Genomic DNA, 18,342 nt, shown 5'->3' with positions numbered 1-18,342 from the left:
TTCACAGGTCACTCTAGATGGGAGCTGCTTACTGAAGAATGGGTCAAATCTTGATAACATAGATGGCAGGCCAGTCTCCTTTAGCAGATTCGGTCTTGTACATACGTCCGTTAAGATGTCATCAGCATAAGCGTTCCATTTCCTAAGATCGTTTTGAACGTGAGCACTATTAAAGCATGAAGTTCCTTCCTTCTAATCTTGACTAGTTCCCGGGCCCTGAGCACGACTACTTGATTGGATTCAGTTTCATCTTAATGCTGGCTGACCAGGTTTCCAATGACCACGTGACTGTCGGAGTTTGTCGTTATATAGTCGGTACTGAGTGCTGTCTGCTGCATGCTTGCATGAGGGTACTGTCAACTTGGGTGGGTTGCAATCATCGACGTCGTTTGCTACGAAACAAAATAATATAGGGGAACCTACTTACCCTCGTGATCACCGGGGACGGCTCTTGAAAGGATACTGGGAAGGTTACCTTGCTACATTCGACCCGATAGAAAGCTTTGGGTCCATGTTAGCCAGGCTTTTTAACGATATGGAAGGCCTGGCGAAAGTCTATACTAAGGGAAAAACAATTAATGCGTCTGAAAGGGGCTACCAAGGTTCGGAAGCATTGCGTCAATATTGGTGGGTTATGCAAGCAAGTGCAATAACTTGGTCTCTTTTCTGTAAAGCGTGCTGGGCTTCTCTGACCCTCAAATCGTTCCAGTTAGAACTTCTCAAATATTTTCGCAACCCGACGCAGAACAGATTCTGAATTTTGCAAAAAATCGCTGCCTTCATCTGTTGGGTTTTTTCACATTCGGCACAGGGCTGATGAGTGCATGTTTGTAGGCAGTTGGATATCTTATCTGTTAGATACTACTTCTAAAAATATCATGCACAGTAGGAGCAAGCTTTTCATGAAATTACTTCAAGAACCCGGCTGGTACACCATCCCATCATGCAGCTGAAATGGGATTAAAAGATCATTTTAAAGGCGGCCCTCACTTGCTCGATGTTAGGTACAATTAGAACTCTGGTAGAATGTTGACCGAAAGAACAGATGGTTTACGATTTTCCCAGGTGCAGAGAACGCGACTAGCAGTTGAGCATCTACAATTTGAAGATATTCCTTACGTTTGTGCAGTTGGAGTTGTAGATAGATTTTCGACGCCTCAGAGTGAACCATTGCTTGAATGGATTAGAAAAATGTTGCTTTCTGGCCTTTGTTTTATAGAATCTACGTTTCGCATTAGAAATGAGCTTTGCAACCTGTGTGCGTATTTATACAAAGGATCTTTGTCCTCGTGTATCTTTTCCTTAATGTGAGGCGTCATCCATTCGTTGTCAGTTGGGTGCATGCGCAGTGACATGCCCCAGGGGAGTGCAACTGCGAAGTTATAGTACCGTATAAAACAACAGTTATAGTGTAGCAAGATGCGCTCATTGTTGTGACATAATAGGTTACCACAGCAACGGGAATGCCATCTGAAAACACGCTATATTTTGTTTTCAAAGTGCTACTATGACCAAAATATCAATTTTTATTTTTCTTTGGATTTCAAAACTTTGTTGCTAAACAGTAAGTGACCCAAGTTTTAAGCCTTTGATTTTTTGTCGAGTTAACTTTCAACTAAACATGCGAATAACTGTTGCTATGGCAGCCTATTATGTCCAAATTTGGAGTGCAAATATTATTAATCCGATTTTTATAGCCGATACTAATGGAGAAAAAAAGACAAATGTAAACAACATCGAACAAAAGATAATATGCTTTTTGAGAAATACATCTTTTAATTAAGCCCTTTCGCAAAGGTAAGTATATTTTTCTCGAAACAAGGTTCAAACTAATAGGTTATTAACATAAAATTGTTTCATGACGCAACCCCTCAGCAATACAAATAAATGAAAGGACGGACACCGAACACTTCTCTACACTGTACCAAAACTGAACTAAAAAATTACATTAGTTTCTGTAAAAGAAAAACCATCGAATCATTATAGAGTCCTACCTAATTGCACGCATTGCGTGCCCCGTTTTTTATTTTACTCGATTTCCCCAATTCTCCCAAAATTCATATGCTTCTAAGCATAATAGGCTTAGCTTAGTAGCGTTAACCTTTTTGTGGTTGTTCTCCAATCTAAAGTTCTTTTCTATGTTGTTTTCCGAATTTTGCGAACACAAGGTCTCCTATTTCATCCATCGCATCTAGAACCTACAGGAAATTTAATAAGATAAAAAAAGTTAGACCCTATCCAGTTACGTGTAAGAGTTAAATATTCTGAGCCGAGCTGAATACGTTCCAGATACGAGATACGGTCACCCACAATCTGTAATCTGTTGGAGAAATCTTTAATTATTTTGCCAATAGAGGGAATTGTGCGATACATCGTTATCTTCGTATTCGTTAACAAGAGGATTTGAGGTAAGAGACTTAACAAATGATAATTATTAAATTTTCAACCTCGGTTAATGATTTCTCGTGCTCTGATTGGTTCGCTTAATCTCGGTATCCGCTCATATACCTTAGTTTGACCTTATATAGCAATTGATTGCGCTAAGCGTCGCTAAGCTAAATTTCTCTTTGAATAAAGGAAAAAAAAACCTTGCGGAAAGTTTGGATCAATTCCGACGATTAGAAGTACGCCAAAAGGCACAACATCCCATCTTCATCAAGTTTTTTTCGATTTCTTTCGGATTTTCTTGATTTTTTCGCTCGTATTTCGTACTTCCAAACTTTTGGAGTTTAAGGAATTTAATAAAACAATTATTCTATTTTCGCTTGGATATGACACTGGTTATAGCCAACTCGGCGCTACGCGCCTTGTTGGCTATTTACCATTTCATATCAAACGCGCGTTCATAGAATAATTGTTAATTATTTGAAATTTATTTTTAGACTGTTCTGTTGTTCCCATGACCGCTCGATCCACTTTCGCTCTAACTGACCAATAAGATGTCGTCACAGAGTTATTAGATTTCAAATAATTTTCATCGGAATAGGGCCACATGTGAGGGATTTGCTCTCTAGTCCCATATTCTCTTAGTTTTAACTTTAGCGATGATCAAAAGCTGAAACAATAATGGGGCCATATATTCTGCTTAAAGTGCACCTAAACTCAAATATTTTTCGTCCACAAATTAATCTCCCCTCCAAAAGCAAACCTGTATTACTAGGGTATGCAGGGATGGCGTAGTGGTGAGAGCCCTCGCCTCCCACCAACGTTGCCAAGGTTCGATTCCGCCTGCTCGGGGTTATATGTGGGTTGAGTAGATAGGTTCTTTGCTTCGAGAGGTTTTTTCCCGGGTACTCCGGTTTTCCCCTCTCCTCAAAAACCAAATTTTGACTTGATTTGAGTTAATTGTTGATTTCAGTTTACAGTGTCCCCAATTAGTTCTCCAGCTCTACAATTCTTACCTCAAAATTTCGCTTTTTATCTGCCGGGCAAGACGCGCAGTTTTTAAAGTCAAAACTAGTGGAAATTTAGACCCACGACCGTGATGTGAGAGACGTGGGTCTATTGTCAATTTTACGTCACAAACTGCTTTGAAATGCAAAATTTCTCATAAAACAGGAATGCACAGCAGTTTGTGACGTAAAATCAAGAATAGATCCATGCCTCTCACATCACGGTCGTGGGTTTAAATTACTACAAATTCTGCCAAGTTTACTTGGGTTGCACGGCACAAAAAAAAGCGAAATTCTGAGTAACAATGTGACATGATTGCTTTGGATGGGGAGATTTACATTAGGAACGATGCACATTATAGTCACAAGTTTTACAAGCAACATTACGGAATAGAAGTTGCCCAATGAGCAAAGAAGCAGTGACTGAGCTTTCGACAAACCTTGTCAAGTAGGCCGTGCGCATGCGGACTGAAACCTCATACTGGTGCAGTGAATTAGCAGTTGGCGCACTTTAATTACAAATAGGAAATCTTTGCTGACGTCATTGTTTACATTTTGTTACCGCTGACATACGGGTTTGCACACAGAAGGAGTTATGCTATTTACAAATTGACTTCAAAAGGGAAGCACTTGCAGGAGCCCATCTGGAGCGTGCAACTTCCATACAGCGTCTGTGAAACGGCGTTTTCACGGGTAGGTTTATTTTTAAACTAGCTCTTCCCGCGAATTAGGTCAAAAAACAAAGGCAGTTCAGGTTCGGAGACCCTATGACGTCAGCTTAATTTCTTGTAATTGGTCATCGGGCTCCTGTGGGAGTTTCATTCGCGGGAAATTCAATCTAAAAATAAATCGGTCTGTGAAAACGCCGTTAGACGAACACAGTAGAGTTGTAGGCTCCGGGTCATGGGTTCCTGGCACTTGTTAAATGTTTAATTTTAAGCCTTTTAGCTTTGATAACGAGCCAGTTATTAGCCATCAAATACTGATAAATGCTTGGTAGGCAAAGCAGCTAATGTTCTCATACATTCTTTGTAGAATTTCGAATTTTCAAGGCATGGATATCATTGCTGAGAGATTATCTGGTATATCGCTTTCAAATGCTCAGAAATAGCTCATTATGTAGTGCACCGTTTAAATACCCAGTACATTAATTTATTAGCCAACTGTATTAGTTATTGTACAGGAAACGCACGAAACGAGTACAAATATTCCACGATATTGTACAGTTAGTTATTTGACACTTGGAGCGTTTATCATTTGCACGGAATCCGGTTGGAATGGAATGACCGTTATGGTGCCCGAGTGTCTTGCGACTAGAAGAAAACAATAGCAAATCAAAATGGCGGCTGCATCTGCAGCGTCGAATGGCGGGAAAAGAGGCCGAATTGAACCGGGTCGAGAGGGAGTTTACAAATGGTACAGGATTTTTCAGGTCATTTGGGTTGGAACGAAAAAAGAGGAATACGCCTGAGGATTTCCATCTTTTTCGGAAACTTTCCGATGGAATGAGCTGTACCATTTGAACTTCCAACCGGAATTTTCGGTTTTTGTTGACAAAATGGTAAACGCTCTTGGTTATTGTACAGTAGAGAACCGGTTTGACTAGTTTAGTTGCTGACGTTTCCCCGCACGCGCAAATCTGTCACACGTTCTCGGTTGTTAACATTTCAAATGCTAAAAATTTAGTGCAAGAAAGTTGGATAATAAAAAACTTGTTGTTTGTATTTTCACTCGCCCTAGCGGGGCTCGTCAAAATACAGCACAACTCGTAAAAATACTCAGCGATACTACACACCAAAACATCTAATTAACAATTAGACCCGTGGCCCTTGAGGACGAAGGGTCTAATTGTTTAGTATCACCAAACTAGCCGGACAGAAAAGGCAATAATAAAGTTAGCAAATGCAAGTTGAAGAAATATTTGTTTGGGAATAAAACAAAAGAAAGAGTCACGCTTTTCGTTACTGGAGGACTATTACTAATAGTCCTCTAGTAGTGTAGCCAATCAAAATGCAGGATTTGCATTAGTCCACTAGCTGGGTGATACTAATAAGATATATTTATTCTCGGCTGATGGATTAGAAAACGATAGCCTTGAGCTAACGAGTCAAAAAAGTAACCACAGATTCCCCGATATATTCGATATCAAAAGGCTTTCTCAAGATGAGTACCTCGTCCAGCATTTCACGTGTGTGTGCAGCTGACAGACAGAACCTGAAGCGGAACTGAGTCAAACAGGCAACAGCGGGAAACCCAACAAGAACAGTGGCTATTTTCCTCCTGGCCAGTTCAAGGAAAAGTGCACTAAAAAGTCAAATTTTCGTGGAAAAAATTGGGAGTTAACACGTTTATTACTGACTGTGACCACAGGTGAGAAGAAGTAGGCCGAACCATAAAGTTTTAAACTAAAATGCAATAAAATTAACTAGACAACACTAGATCGGGTCTAAGCTTTATCCCTCTGAATTGTGAATTCAAAACGGAGCACGCAATGAGGTCACTTTAAATACTTATCCGTTAAGTATGGAGGGTAGAGATTTCTTTTATTCATAAATGTTTTGCTATATGGTTGGGGCTTTTGTTCAGTGGTTGATCCTCACAATAAAGTTACTTCTTATTTGGCTCGTTTGTACGATTTTTATTACTCACTCGTCGTGAAGGATCCGGCGTTAACCTCACTCGTTCGCTTCGATCACTCGTTCGTTTAAGCGATCTTTCCACAACTCGTGAATAAGAATCGTACGCAGTCACCAACCATGAAGTAATCTATATTTATTTCGCAAATAAACTCAGCCTGCAAGGTATACGGTAAAGGCATAACGACTGAAAGGCTATACACAGCATTATAAAATATGCGTAAAACTTAATCACTTCTAACAATCTTTCTATCCTCAGGATAATAATTGCATTGTGATAGCCAAGTGAGTCGACATAAAATTGCCCATGTATTTACAGACAACTCAGTCTTGTTTCCACTTACCTAGACCAGGTTACGGAATAGGTAACCACAGGAATAATTGGTGACGCATCATGACCAAAAACAGTGAAACCAATTTCTTGAATCCGCCGTCTAAAATACCTGAGACAAAATCGAGGTGTTATTACGAGTGATTTCAGGTTTAAAGCTTTTAAGTGAAGCTATGATCCTCGCAGTTATCAACGCAATTTTAGCACTTGCGTAGAGAAGCCTGAAAAATTCAGGACTTCAACGGGCTTTGAACGCTATGAAGCCACTGACGTTGGGAGCCGGTCATTTGTACGTTCAAATGTCCCCGTGATGAATGACTCAAAGAAAGGAAATGACGTATGAAAGGGATCGTATATTCAAATTGGGGATGTGAATGAAATCGGTTGGTTAGAGCGTCGCACCGGCACCGTGAGATCACGGGCTGAAACCTCGTTAAAGTAAGTTTTTTTAGGTTTCTCTACGCTAATACTAAACTTCAGTTCATAACTGCGAGGAGCATAGCTTCACTTGAGTTCATATCCGAAGTTCAATATATGATCCCTTTCATATATCATTTTACGATCATTTAAGCTTTTAATAACTCAAGTTCTTGTGGCAGGTCATGCATTTAAATTTTTTCCAAAACGTTTTTGAAAATCAATTAATACATTTTACAGCGAACAACTTTGAAAGATTGTTTTGAGATTGGTTTTAAATGGTTCTCAATTTTCTGTCAGGTTTTTTGAAAGAATGCTTCAAAAAGGACCCCATCTTGTCCGAGTAAGGCAAAAAACGAGGAGACTAAGACTAGTGACGTCAATCACTTCAAACGATCTCTTTCATCTTTTTTTTGTCAAACGCGAAGAAGCTATTTAAAAAATAAATGCAGTTTTTGTTTTCGGTATGGTGATTGTCTATAAGGGTAGCGCTGGAGAAAAGATAATAGTTTGGTCGTGCTCTCTCAAATATATCCTTTTTTTCCCCTTCTGTTGTGGAAAACGTTCAAACAAACTTGTTTCACCTTCAAATACAACTCCATACCATTTTCAAATTATGCTTTCGATTCCCTGAATCTTTTACAAATTGCGCCAGAAAAGACGAATAAAATCGAGGTCAGGGGGAATTTCCCTTTTCATTGATGAAAAAGACATGAAAGAGACAATTTTTTCGACTCTATTTTCAGTTTCTCTATAATTTTAAACTAACCTATTCCTAGCGATTCGTTTACTTATCAAACAAGTGTATTAGGACTCAACTTTCCACAAAGGTTCACATTACCAATTAGCAAGAAAACGGACAACCGTCAAATGACTCGCTATTTGTGATCCGTTTTCATTTCTTTTGAGTCAAATGGTAACATTCATCTTTTGCGATTATTCTAGGTCCATGTAATGAAAGTTGCAAAAATCATCTCTGTGAGGTACGTAATTTGAGGAGTTGCAAAGGAAACCTGTCTGAAATAATCCAGGTTTGAACAGGATTCGAACCCATGACCACGTGATTGATCTGCACTGCTCTACCAACTGCGCTATCCAGTCAACTGGGAGCGTTATCTGGTCGCTTCCGAGGTCAAATTTTATCCTGTCAGAGATGAATGAAACTTGTTTTTTTTTTTTTGCCAAATGCGACATTTCATACATAAGAATTGCGGAATGAACTTGAAATGATCGATAAAAGAGCGCGCACTAGACCAGTGAGCGGTGCAGTGGAAATCACCACGGACCCATAAATTCGAATCCAGTTCATCAAGCCTGTTGTGCTATTAGCATGTTCAGAGGAACTAAAATACCATTAATTTCTCATGGTTAGATCGAAGATTATCATTTACAGACTTAAGATTTGCGAACACAACGTTCCAGCCAATTAAAAGGATAGTCGAGTTTTAAACGCAAACTTTAAATTTCCTCACACAATAAGCTCCTCTACAGACAATCTCCGGCCTCAAAAATGTTCTTTTGAAAAATTTAATTAAGCCATGACGGAGGCCTGTTTTCGAAAGTTTTACTTCACATACTCACTCTATATAGTATTGGTAGCTACATACTTTTCAATCTCCAAATCGCAAGTATGCTAGTTAACCGTATTCCCGGTACATCTACATCTACATCTACATCTGCATCTACATCTACATTAGTGGGTAAAATCTTTACAGATATCGCGCCAGTGGTTTCAAACGGCTGCAATCAAATTTTTCAAGTATTTTTTTCTTACTTGTTGTTTTCGGCCAAAGCTGTCAGTCTTTTTTTTCCTGAAAAATGGAGAAGGAGGAAATCTATTAACGATTTAGTATATGACTTAACATAGTTGATACAACGAAGATGTACTTTCAATGCACGTCCACTAATTATTTAGCGCGTCGTGTCCTTGGAAACTGGTTCAAAACCACTTTCTGCCATTAAACACAAGAAGGAGACATAGCTCGTGTTTCAGTGATTAAACAATTTCCAGCCACTATTATATAACTAACCTTCATCTGTACCATCTTCACCCATGATTATTCTCATAGATGAAATAGTTTGCATTGCAACAGGCGCTGACATGGAAGACGCATAGGCTGCACTATGGGAACAACCTCTGATATGGTCAACTATTTCCTGTGTCATGAAAACAGCATAGTGTACTGAAATGGATGTCATATGTTTACCCCGGTTAATGAAATGAAGTGATTTATTTATCACCAGATGATGACTCGGGGATAATCAGAAAAGATCCGAGTGCTCCTTTGCAGGAGTCGAACCCACGACCTTCCGATTCCTAGTTCGGATGCTCTACCACAGGGGTACTCGGAGATACTCGCAAAAAATCCGAGTCAAACCTACGATCTTCCGATTACTAACTCCGATGATCTACCACTGAGCTACAGGACAGACTCAGTAGTCTCTCCTGTACCTCAGTTGTAGAGCACCCGAACTAGTAACCGGAAGGTCGTGGGCCGTTCGACTCCTGCTGCAAAGGAAAACTCGAATTTTTCTCCGAGTATCCCCGAATCATCATCGATTAATAAATCTCTTGACAGCATATATGAACATGAGATTGTCAGATAACCACTACTCCCTGGTAATGTCACTTGAATCGAAGTGCCTGCCACCAGTGTCAATAGCCCATTTTTGAGTTGCTGCATGCCTCAGTTTCAAAGCGAGTTCTGCTGCACAACCATTCAAATGGAAATGAGTTGTGTATTCTTATGCCAATCAAAACCATTTCCCTTACAATAGTTGAGCACCAAGACTCACTTCGAAACCGAGACAAACAGCAACTCGGAAATGGCCCATTGTATACACAGGAGCTGTCGGAGACAGAATCCTGGATTGACAACAAAACAAAGAAAATGATAACCAAGAACCTTTATTTATATTCTGTGGCCTGTGGCTTGGAGCTTGTGTGGCTATGTATATTTTTACAAGGTAAGGGTGATTTAAGTCTTGTGCAGCCTCCATATAACAGCCTTGTAATGAACAACCCCTTTTAGTATATGATTGCCCACTTGTGGAACCAATTATCAGTTACCATCAAATCATTGCCTTAGTACTTTAGAAGAATTTCGCTCCCATTTGAATACTGTAAAGTTTACAGAATGCCAGTGTATGAATTGTTTATAACCTTATTTGTGTTTGTGTATATTTCCATACTTCTAGGACATGTTTCTATTTTTAATATCAGGTATAGTCTACAAAATACTTGATACTGTTTATGTTATCTTTTTCTTGCTTTAATCGAGCGTTTTAACACAAGGGTTTTTTCCTAGGGAGATTGTGTAAACGCTCCCTCATGGATTCGACTTCAAATAAAGTTATCATTATTATTATTATTATAATTATTATTATTATTATCATCATCATCATCATCATCATCATCATTATTATTATTATTATTATTATTATTATTATTATTATTATTATTATTATTATTATTATTATTATTATTATTATTAGAAAACACGCCTCCAAACGAAGCGTGGAAGGTGAAATCTAATTGGAAGATGGCATACAGTTGGCTATTCAGTCAAAATGTGGATTTGGTTCCCAGTGACAGCACACCCAGTTAGAGCGTGCTTTAACCCAAAACGCCCTCACCCAAACACAACACCGGAGCAATTGGGCCAAAGACCACCCACTGCCATTCTTAGGTATTTTTCAGTTATCCTATAAGTCAAATCACTGAAACGTAAGGTAAGATAGTAAATTCAACATTCAAAGGTCACCTGTGTTGCAGCAATGTAACCTCCCGCTCCTCCAAAGCTCTTGGTTAATGTCCCCATCATAATATCGACATCAGCAGGGTCCACCCCAAAGTAATCCGTGATCCCCCTTCCGTTTGGACCCATGGCGCCAATACTGTGTGCCTCGTCCAAATAGAGATACGCCTTGTATTTGTTTTTGAGAGCCACCACCTCAGGCAACCGTACGACGGATCCTTCCATACTAAATTTAAAAGTGCAAACCGTAAGTACATCACCTATACCGCTTTACACTTTGACTTCGATTTTTGATGATAGGTCTGGTGATGATGAGTGACAGATCGAGGTGATATAGACCTTATTCATAAATGGCGGTCAATTTATAATTCTTTTGTCCAAGCACAAATTAGCCTACCAAGTCTTGATACCATGGCCATACAGTGAATTAAAAAGAATTTTTGCTCTAAAATGAGGCTTGCTAGGCTAATTTGCACATTAGCAAACGAATAATAAAACAGGCGTCATTTATGAATAAGGTCTTTATGACAATTGTCTTCAAATAATCATTAATTTTAAGACATAACTTTTTATCCCACCAGAACTCCTATAACCATCTCACAATGCTATGACAGGAGACAAAGTTTAAAGCTAAAGGTTTGAGCAGACTCGAAGAAATGTAACCAAAGCAAGAACCTATATTTCTCATCTTTTACATTACTTCTGATGAGAAAATTAGAAATGTTGGATAAATCGCAGCCAGATAATCAGCCTTGCATCATTTTGAATTCTTCTTAGCAAATCTGTTGTCCAGATCCATCAAGATTGGGTCCGTTAGCCTTGTTTAGTTTGCCCTTTTCCCATAGAAAGTTTTTTGCATCTGCATAGCTTGTGATCAATTTTCTTTACTCGTGAGTTTCGGGATGTCTCGCGCGGTGAGCATCCAAGCTCTCTCCTTTGCCGGGTGCGTAAGGGTTTCTTCTCTTTTAAATTCGTTTTAGCAGGTGATCAACTGGCAATCTTTGCGATGCGTTCACCACTCTTTCTAACGTTAAAGGCGTGGTTACACAATGCAATTTTCCGTGCAACTTGTCTCGCAAAGCCATGGCGAGACAAGTTGCACAAAACATTGTCCCAAGTAACATACTTTGCAAGGGCCAAACACGTCGCGAGACAAGTAGCAGAAACCGTTGTGGAAAAAAGTTATAGTTTTCGCAACGCTTCACCCAACGTTGCAAAGACATTGCGTGCTGTAACATCTGTCCTGCAAGTTGTGTCCCAACGGTTTGAGGCACCAGCCAATGAAACATGTTCGTTTAACGTCATGTGATCACCAAAAAAGAGGTTGCAAGAAACATTGCTTAGTGTAACCAGCAACGTTAAGATAAAGTTTTTTTCTTCTTTATATATATCCAACGGAACAGTTTCAATATTAAGTTTCTTTTACCTGTAAACGCCCTCAACTATGACAAGTATTTTTCCCCAGGGTCTGTGAGTGCGAGGATTTCCCTGCACAACTGATTCCCGAAGGACGTTTTCAAGACTCGCCATATCTGAAACATAATTTTTGATCCTTAATTCGTGGACCTAAAGCCGGTGATACACGGTTCAACATTTGTTTATCAACAAAATGTTGCAGCTGTTGTTCAACAAATGTTGAGCAGTGTGTCATGCAATGTTTAATGTTGAAATATGCCATTCAACACGTTGAACGTTGTTGAACGATGTTGAACGAAAATAGAGATCAGCTCTATTCCGTTCAACACGTCTGTGCAACATGGTTCAACATTTGTTGAGCAACAAATGTTGCAGGATGTTGAACCGTGTGTCATCGGCTCAAAACACATCACACCTCGAGAACTCAAGACAAGTGAGCTGAAACTTGAAGATCTCTAAAAATACACGTACTGACGCATACTAGAACAAATTAAAACCCCAAAATAAGTCTCTTTAAAGCCAAGAAAGTAAAAAAAGAAAATGAATGGTAAGATCTACAGACATCAATAACAATAGAGAAAGGTACGACTTCTGGTGAACGAACAAAAGAAGCTAATGAGAGATCTTTTGTTTTCGTCCACCAACATGGTGGCAATGGCGTGTACTCTCTTGCTCTTACCAAACCAACAGCAAAACATTTTCCATTTGCCTGTTCGTTTTACGATTTACATGCATTTGCACGAGTCCAAATTATATTGACTGCACAGCACAACGACATTTTTAATGATCCCATTCTCGGTTTTTCAAGTGATGTCATAGCGGCCGTGTTTTACGGTATCCTCAAATGAAGAGGGTAGACTTTCATATACCGGATTAAAATGGCGGAGGACAAAAGACCATTGTTATTCCGATACTTACTTACTTATCCTCATCGGGCCCATGAGGACTCTTAAGGCCGGTGTTATTCCGATAATCCTTGCTAATTAGGTATTGTTATGTTGGCTTTATTCTTTTGTTTTATGGACATTACACTAACCCGGGTACCCGACGGTTTTTTTTTTTTCTTTGGCGTGAATCTCTATGAGCGGCGAAGCCGCGATACCGAACCCCGAAGCCGTCGTGGTGAGGGGAAAAAACCCACTGGTCACGGCGGTTGAGAATCTCACCTCCATGATTTGTGATTATGAACACGGTCGCTGATTGGTGTTCGTAGTCAGTGCCAGTCTTTTTCCGAGTAAAAACAATCTAACACTCAATTTCACTGGTTGAACGGCGATAGTGAACCCCAGTGGGCCACAAAACCGGTTTTGAGCGCAAGGAGTGCTACGAATACAGAACTGCCGGCCGACGGAAGGATGTGAATTCGAGCGAGCTATTAGAGGTCTGCACAGTATATAATTAAAATACACAGTAAAATATGGATTTTCGGAGATTTTAGAATTGAAACCTGTTCAGGAATTTTATCAAGCGTGGGGATGTGTTTGCTGTCCTGCCAACTAGACGCGGCCAATCATTGATATTTCAACTTGCGACGAGAGGTTGTTCGTATTTGCATGATCGTGGTTTCAGTTATCCAAAAAATGCCATCGTAGTCGTTATTTGTTTCTTGATTGATTCGAATATCCTAGAGCTGAAAGAAATCTGAAAGGCTAACTCCAAAATGAAACGAGGAATATGAAAATGAGGACGGGGAACGAGGTACCGGGGATGGGAAAGAGGAATGGGGAATCTCTATAATAGGGAATCTCTAAAGGGGGAATTACTAAATGGGGAATCTCTGAAAGGGGTATCTTTAAATAGGAGGAATCTCTAGAATGGCGAATCTCTATATTGGTGGAATCTTTAAAAGGGGGACTAGCTATAAGGGGGATTCTCTAAAAGGGAGACTCTCTAAAATAGGGAATCTCTAAAAGGGGGATTCTCTAAAAGAGGGAATCTCTAAAAGGGGGACTACCTAAAAGGGGGATTCTCTAAAAGGGGGAATCTCTAAAATAGGAAATCTCTAAAAGGGGGAATAGCTAAAAGGGAGACTCTCTAAAATAGGGAATCTCTAAAAGGGGGAATACTTAAAAGGAGGATTCTCTAAAAGGGAGACTCTCTAAATTAGGGAATCTCTAAAAGGGAGAATTGCTAAAATAGGGAATCTCTAAAAGAGGGAATCTCTAACATCTTTTCAACTCCATAGAAAGTGTTACAGTCGTCAATCACCGGGCACTAAATGAATGGCTTTCAGGTAGCGCTGCGTCAAAACATTATGAAATCTATCAGCAACTGGCAACTTCTTACTGCGAACGCAAGCCCTACATACAGTATATTTATTTAATATATGTATCCATAAAACGACGCAGCAGTGAAGGTTGTGATCAAGCCTTAGACCTTAGCCATCGGCTCGCTTGAGCTTCTTTCTCCACCGCTAGCCATGTAATGAAAGAGGGGGCTCTGCGGAGGACAAAGTGTTCACAGGCCAACAACAGTGGCACTTTCGCTTCATATTCTAAGCAATTCAGCGTCGACAAAATAACATATTTGTTAGGTTATTGAAGGACGTAGCGTCCCTTAACGTTTCAATAGATTCGTATTAGTCGGCCTTTGCGAGCTAACAGATCGGTCTTTCAAATTAGCAAGTTATAATTATTTGCAATGAATAGCACTCCCCTTTATTGCAGTGTTAAACTAGCCGATTTTTACACCCACGATCCGCAAGGCATCCTATGGAGTACAATAAAAAATAATTAAATTGGCTGTCTGCAAATAGAATTGTGGCAATTGGGCCAATTCACGCAACAGTGTTTAATTAAATTCAGTAGTGATGAGATTATGCAGAATCCAAAGCATCCTCGTTTTTCATATAGTTAGCTTATCGAGTCATTTCCTTAATACTCTTAATTGTGTGGTACTCACTTTGATGGATACCTCACCGTTCACTCGCACACAAACACATAATGGGGAAATTTGAGCAGTGGATGACGAAAAGCATGAAAAACCAATTAAAGAAATGCTAAATTCTCCCAAAGATGTTAGAGATGGCGGGAAAACCATGGAAAATATATTTTCGCGAAAGGCAATGTTTTGTCTTTTCTCAGCCGAGTTGATGTTAAGTCAACATGGCTGAGTTTTCCTTAGCTTTTGCCAGTAAAAGGAAAAAGCTTGACGGATTTGCTGGTTGGCCGATTTCGGTGGCAAGCTTCCGGAAGACCTAGTCGGCCACGAAGTGATAGGTCAACGGACCTTTGGAGCGGTGTTTTTAACCAAGTATCACGCTGAAGGCCTAGGAAAACACGCAGAAAATGTTATTGTGAAAAAAAAAATTAAGTACAGCTCAGGCCACAGTTGTTCAAACGATGAATTAAATGAATTAGGCTATCTTCGCTCCAGATAGAGAGCATAGAGCGTCAACCATGGACCTCCACCTGACTCTATTTTTGGCAGTTCTCTTTGCCTCTAACCAAAGTGATATTCTTCTTGGCGAACTCATCTTGCACAATCCGCCTCCACGATTGCCTTGGGCGGCCTCTTCTGCTGAACCACTGAGGATTCCACTCGAGGGCGGAACTGGTGATGTTATTCTCAGGTTTCCGTAGCGTATGCCCGATCCATTTCCACTTTCTTCTCTTGATGCTTTATTCTATACGACTCTGATGTGTCTTTCCCCGTAGTTTTTCGTTTGAAATGACCTCTGGCCAACGGATATTCAGGCTCTTCCTTTGACACTTGTTGATAAATGTCTGCAGTTTCTTGATCAGTAGTTTCGTCGATCTCCAGGTTTCTCCATACAATAGGGTGGACTTCACGTTCGTGTTGAAAATCCTGAGCTTTGTGTGCAATCTAACACATTTTTCCTTCCACACAGGCATAGGCATCGAGAATGTCGTTTGCGCTTTCCTTACCCTGGCTGTTACGTCCTCGTCAGTTCCGCCAGTTTCATTGATGATGCTTCCCAAATAAGTGAACTCGGACACTCTTTCAACATCTTCGCCATGAAGTTTTAATGGTTCTTGTTGCTTCACGCCAATTCGCATCTCCTTTGCTTTCTGGATGTTGATTTTGAGCACTACCTGACCACTAGTCTCTTGTAATCTTTCTCCTTTCACTTTCATATCAGCCAGTCGATGTGTTAGTAAGTAAAAATTGTCAGCATAGTCCAAGTCTTCCAGGCGTTGGGTCAGTGACCACTCGAGTCCTAAATGTTTACCCTCGTATGCGTTTCAGTCAAGTACCACGAGGAACAGCAACGGCGAAAGAAGGCATCCCTGTCTCACAGCGGTCTTTACCTCGTTGGGCTCGGTCATAGTTCCTCCATGAAGCACTTGGCAAGTAAAGCCCTGGTACTGAACTTTAAGCATGTTGATGATTTTATTAAGTATACTGTAGTGACGAAGAATCCTCCACATAGCCTCCCTATCCTGAGAATCAAAGGCTTTCTCGAAATCCACGAATAACAAGTACAGGGGGGATGACCACTCGATTGTTTGTTCTACATTAATCCTTTAGTTAGTGTGGTAATTTGATCGATGCAAGAACGATGGATAGCGCCGGCTATCGACCGGATAAATCGCTAACCAGGGGATAGCGCAATTGGTTTCGCTTTAAAATTTACTTATCCACTAGATAGTGATTTATCGAGTGGATAGCGCTATCCATCGTTTGAACAACTGGGGCCAGGACTTTTACGGTAACGTTCATCACGGAGGCCAATATTTTAATAGCCGTCATTTCGTAGCCTTGATCAAATCAACAGATCAGATTTCGCTTAATTTTCCCGGTCTCAGAGATTCCCCATTTTAAAAAATTTTCCCTTTTTAGAGATTCCCAGTTTTAGAGATTCCCCCTTTTACAGATTCCCCATTTTTGGAGATTCGTTGTCAAGGCTAATGTATGCTTCCAGCAGTTATATTACTCACTGTTATGTTTGAAGACTTTGACTGTAGCCTCTGACCTTCGGGCTCCCTCTATCAACGAACAGTGATTCAGTTCGTCACTGATAATCAAATCTTTCTTACCCACTAGAGTGGGTATGCTGGTAGAATTGGTTGCAAATCCCATTCCAAACACTATTGCAGCAGGCTTCCCAACAAAACGAGCCACGAGAGTTTCCAGTTCATTGTGCAGCCCAATTGTTCCTAATGGGGACGAAATTGCACAACGTCAGTTCCACGATAAAGAATGTCAAAATATTAGTGGAATATTTCCTGGCTTTTCTAGCGCGAGGTGGCCGAATGCGATGCCTTGGAAGAGCGTGGGTCAAAAGATGAAAAGATCATGGAGAATTCAATGATTGAGTTAACAGCCAAATTGGTAACTTAAGGTGAATGGATACATCACACGCAGTCATGGAAAATGACACAGTTGTGCGATATTCAATATATATTTGCTCGACTTTCATTGTTTCAGAGTTCATCAGGACTATTGCTAAGTACAATTTTATTGATTTCATTATAATTATTTTATTTAAAGATTCACCCTAAGGTGGGTGTTAAATACAATAGGACACTTATTCCTCTACATGGTATTTACACCCAAAAAACCCGACCCCTCAAAACTAGAATACCCAACCCTGCCAAAAATGAAAAAAATGTGAAAAAAAACACTACTATATCAACAAGAGAAAAAAGAGAAAACATTAACTTTGCGACATTTAGGACAGATTAATTTAAAAGTACGAACATTATCTCTATCAAAAATCTGGTATAATCTGACAAAATAGAAAGACTTGAGTTTAGCTTTAAAAGAAGACAAAGTAGTTTCTGTTGTTATTGTGAAAAAAAGAAACAAAAAGCATTTGACGGTTGCTAATTTGAATTTTAATGTATGCACACTGACACCACTTCTCAGGAATATTTAATTAAGCTTCCCATTGGTGATAGCGTTTTTCTTTTGCTATTGAAACTATTGTTTTTCGTTTGTACTTTTACTTTAGTGTGTAACCTTCGGCGAGTGATGAGAAGGGTTGTTCTACGTTGCGAAAAATAAAAGGTTATGGGCCCAGGAAGCGTAAATGGCACAAAGCAAAGATAGGCGAGAGTGAGAAGAGCCGACAGGGACATTCTGACGTCAATGGTGAAGATGGTTATGCTGCAGCATTTATGGCGTTTGTTGGAAAATTTAATGTTAAGTTTGCGGATAAAGAATGCTATCCATGGCTGATCGACTCGGGTGCATCAACTCATATGACAAAAGAGAAGCACGTTTTGACTAATTTCCAGGAATTTGAAGAGCCTGAAAACGGTGCTCTAGGAGACGGTCGTGTTGTGAAAGCATTGGGATCTGGACGCGTTCAAATGAATATGCTGTTTCCAGGAACTGAGGCTAAGAAAGCTGTCTTGTATGGTGTGCTGTATGTGCCTAAACTCGCCTGCAACCTGTTTTCTGTACGAGCTGCAGTTACTGAGGGT

The 18,342-nt window shown here is 40.0% G+C and overlaps 1 protein-coding gene across 2 annotated transcripts in view; it reads right to left on the bottom strand.

The window, feature by feature from the left end:
• Window positions 1-1,756: 1,756 nt before the first annotated feature.
• Window positions 1,757-18,342, bottom strand: part of LOC137991979 (serine palmitoyltransferase 2-like) — a 34,451-nt gene continuing 17,865 nt past the window's right edge. The window contains exons 4-11 of one of the 2 annotated variants that reach the window (XM_068836999.1): window positions 16,852-17,070; window positions 11,961-12,066; window positions 10,541-10,760; window positions 8,807-8,933; window positions 8,551-8,587; window positions 6,373-6,471; window positions 5,564-5,696; window positions 1,757-2,198 (exon numbers count right to left, since the gene is read on the bottom strand). In XM_068836999.1, coding sequence (XP_068693100.1) covers window positions 2,124-2,198; window positions 5,564-5,696; window positions 6,373-6,471; window positions 8,551-8,587; window positions 8,807-8,933; window positions 10,541-10,760; window positions 11,961-12,066; window positions 16,852-17,070 — 1,016 coding nt within the window. In that variant the 3' untranslated portion in view covers window positions 1,757-2,123. The remainder of the gene's footprint in view (window positions 2,199-5,563; window positions 5,697-6,372; window positions 6,472-8,550; window positions 8,588-8,806; window positions 8,934-10,540; window positions 10,761-11,960; window positions 12,067-16,851; window positions 17,071-18,342) is intronic. The other variant, XM_068837001.1, reaches the window with a different exon arrangement.

Source organism: Montipora foliosa, chromosome 2, assembly GCF_036669935.1.
Source record: "Montipora foliosa isolate CH-2021 chromosome 2, ASM3666993v2, whole genome shotgun sequence".
In the NCBI taxonomy this organism is placed as follows: Eukaryota; Metazoa; Cnidaria; class Anthozoa; order Scleractinia; family Acroporidae; genus Montipora; species Montipora foliosa.
This window is presented reverse-complemented; position numbering and strand designations above follow the sequence as displayed.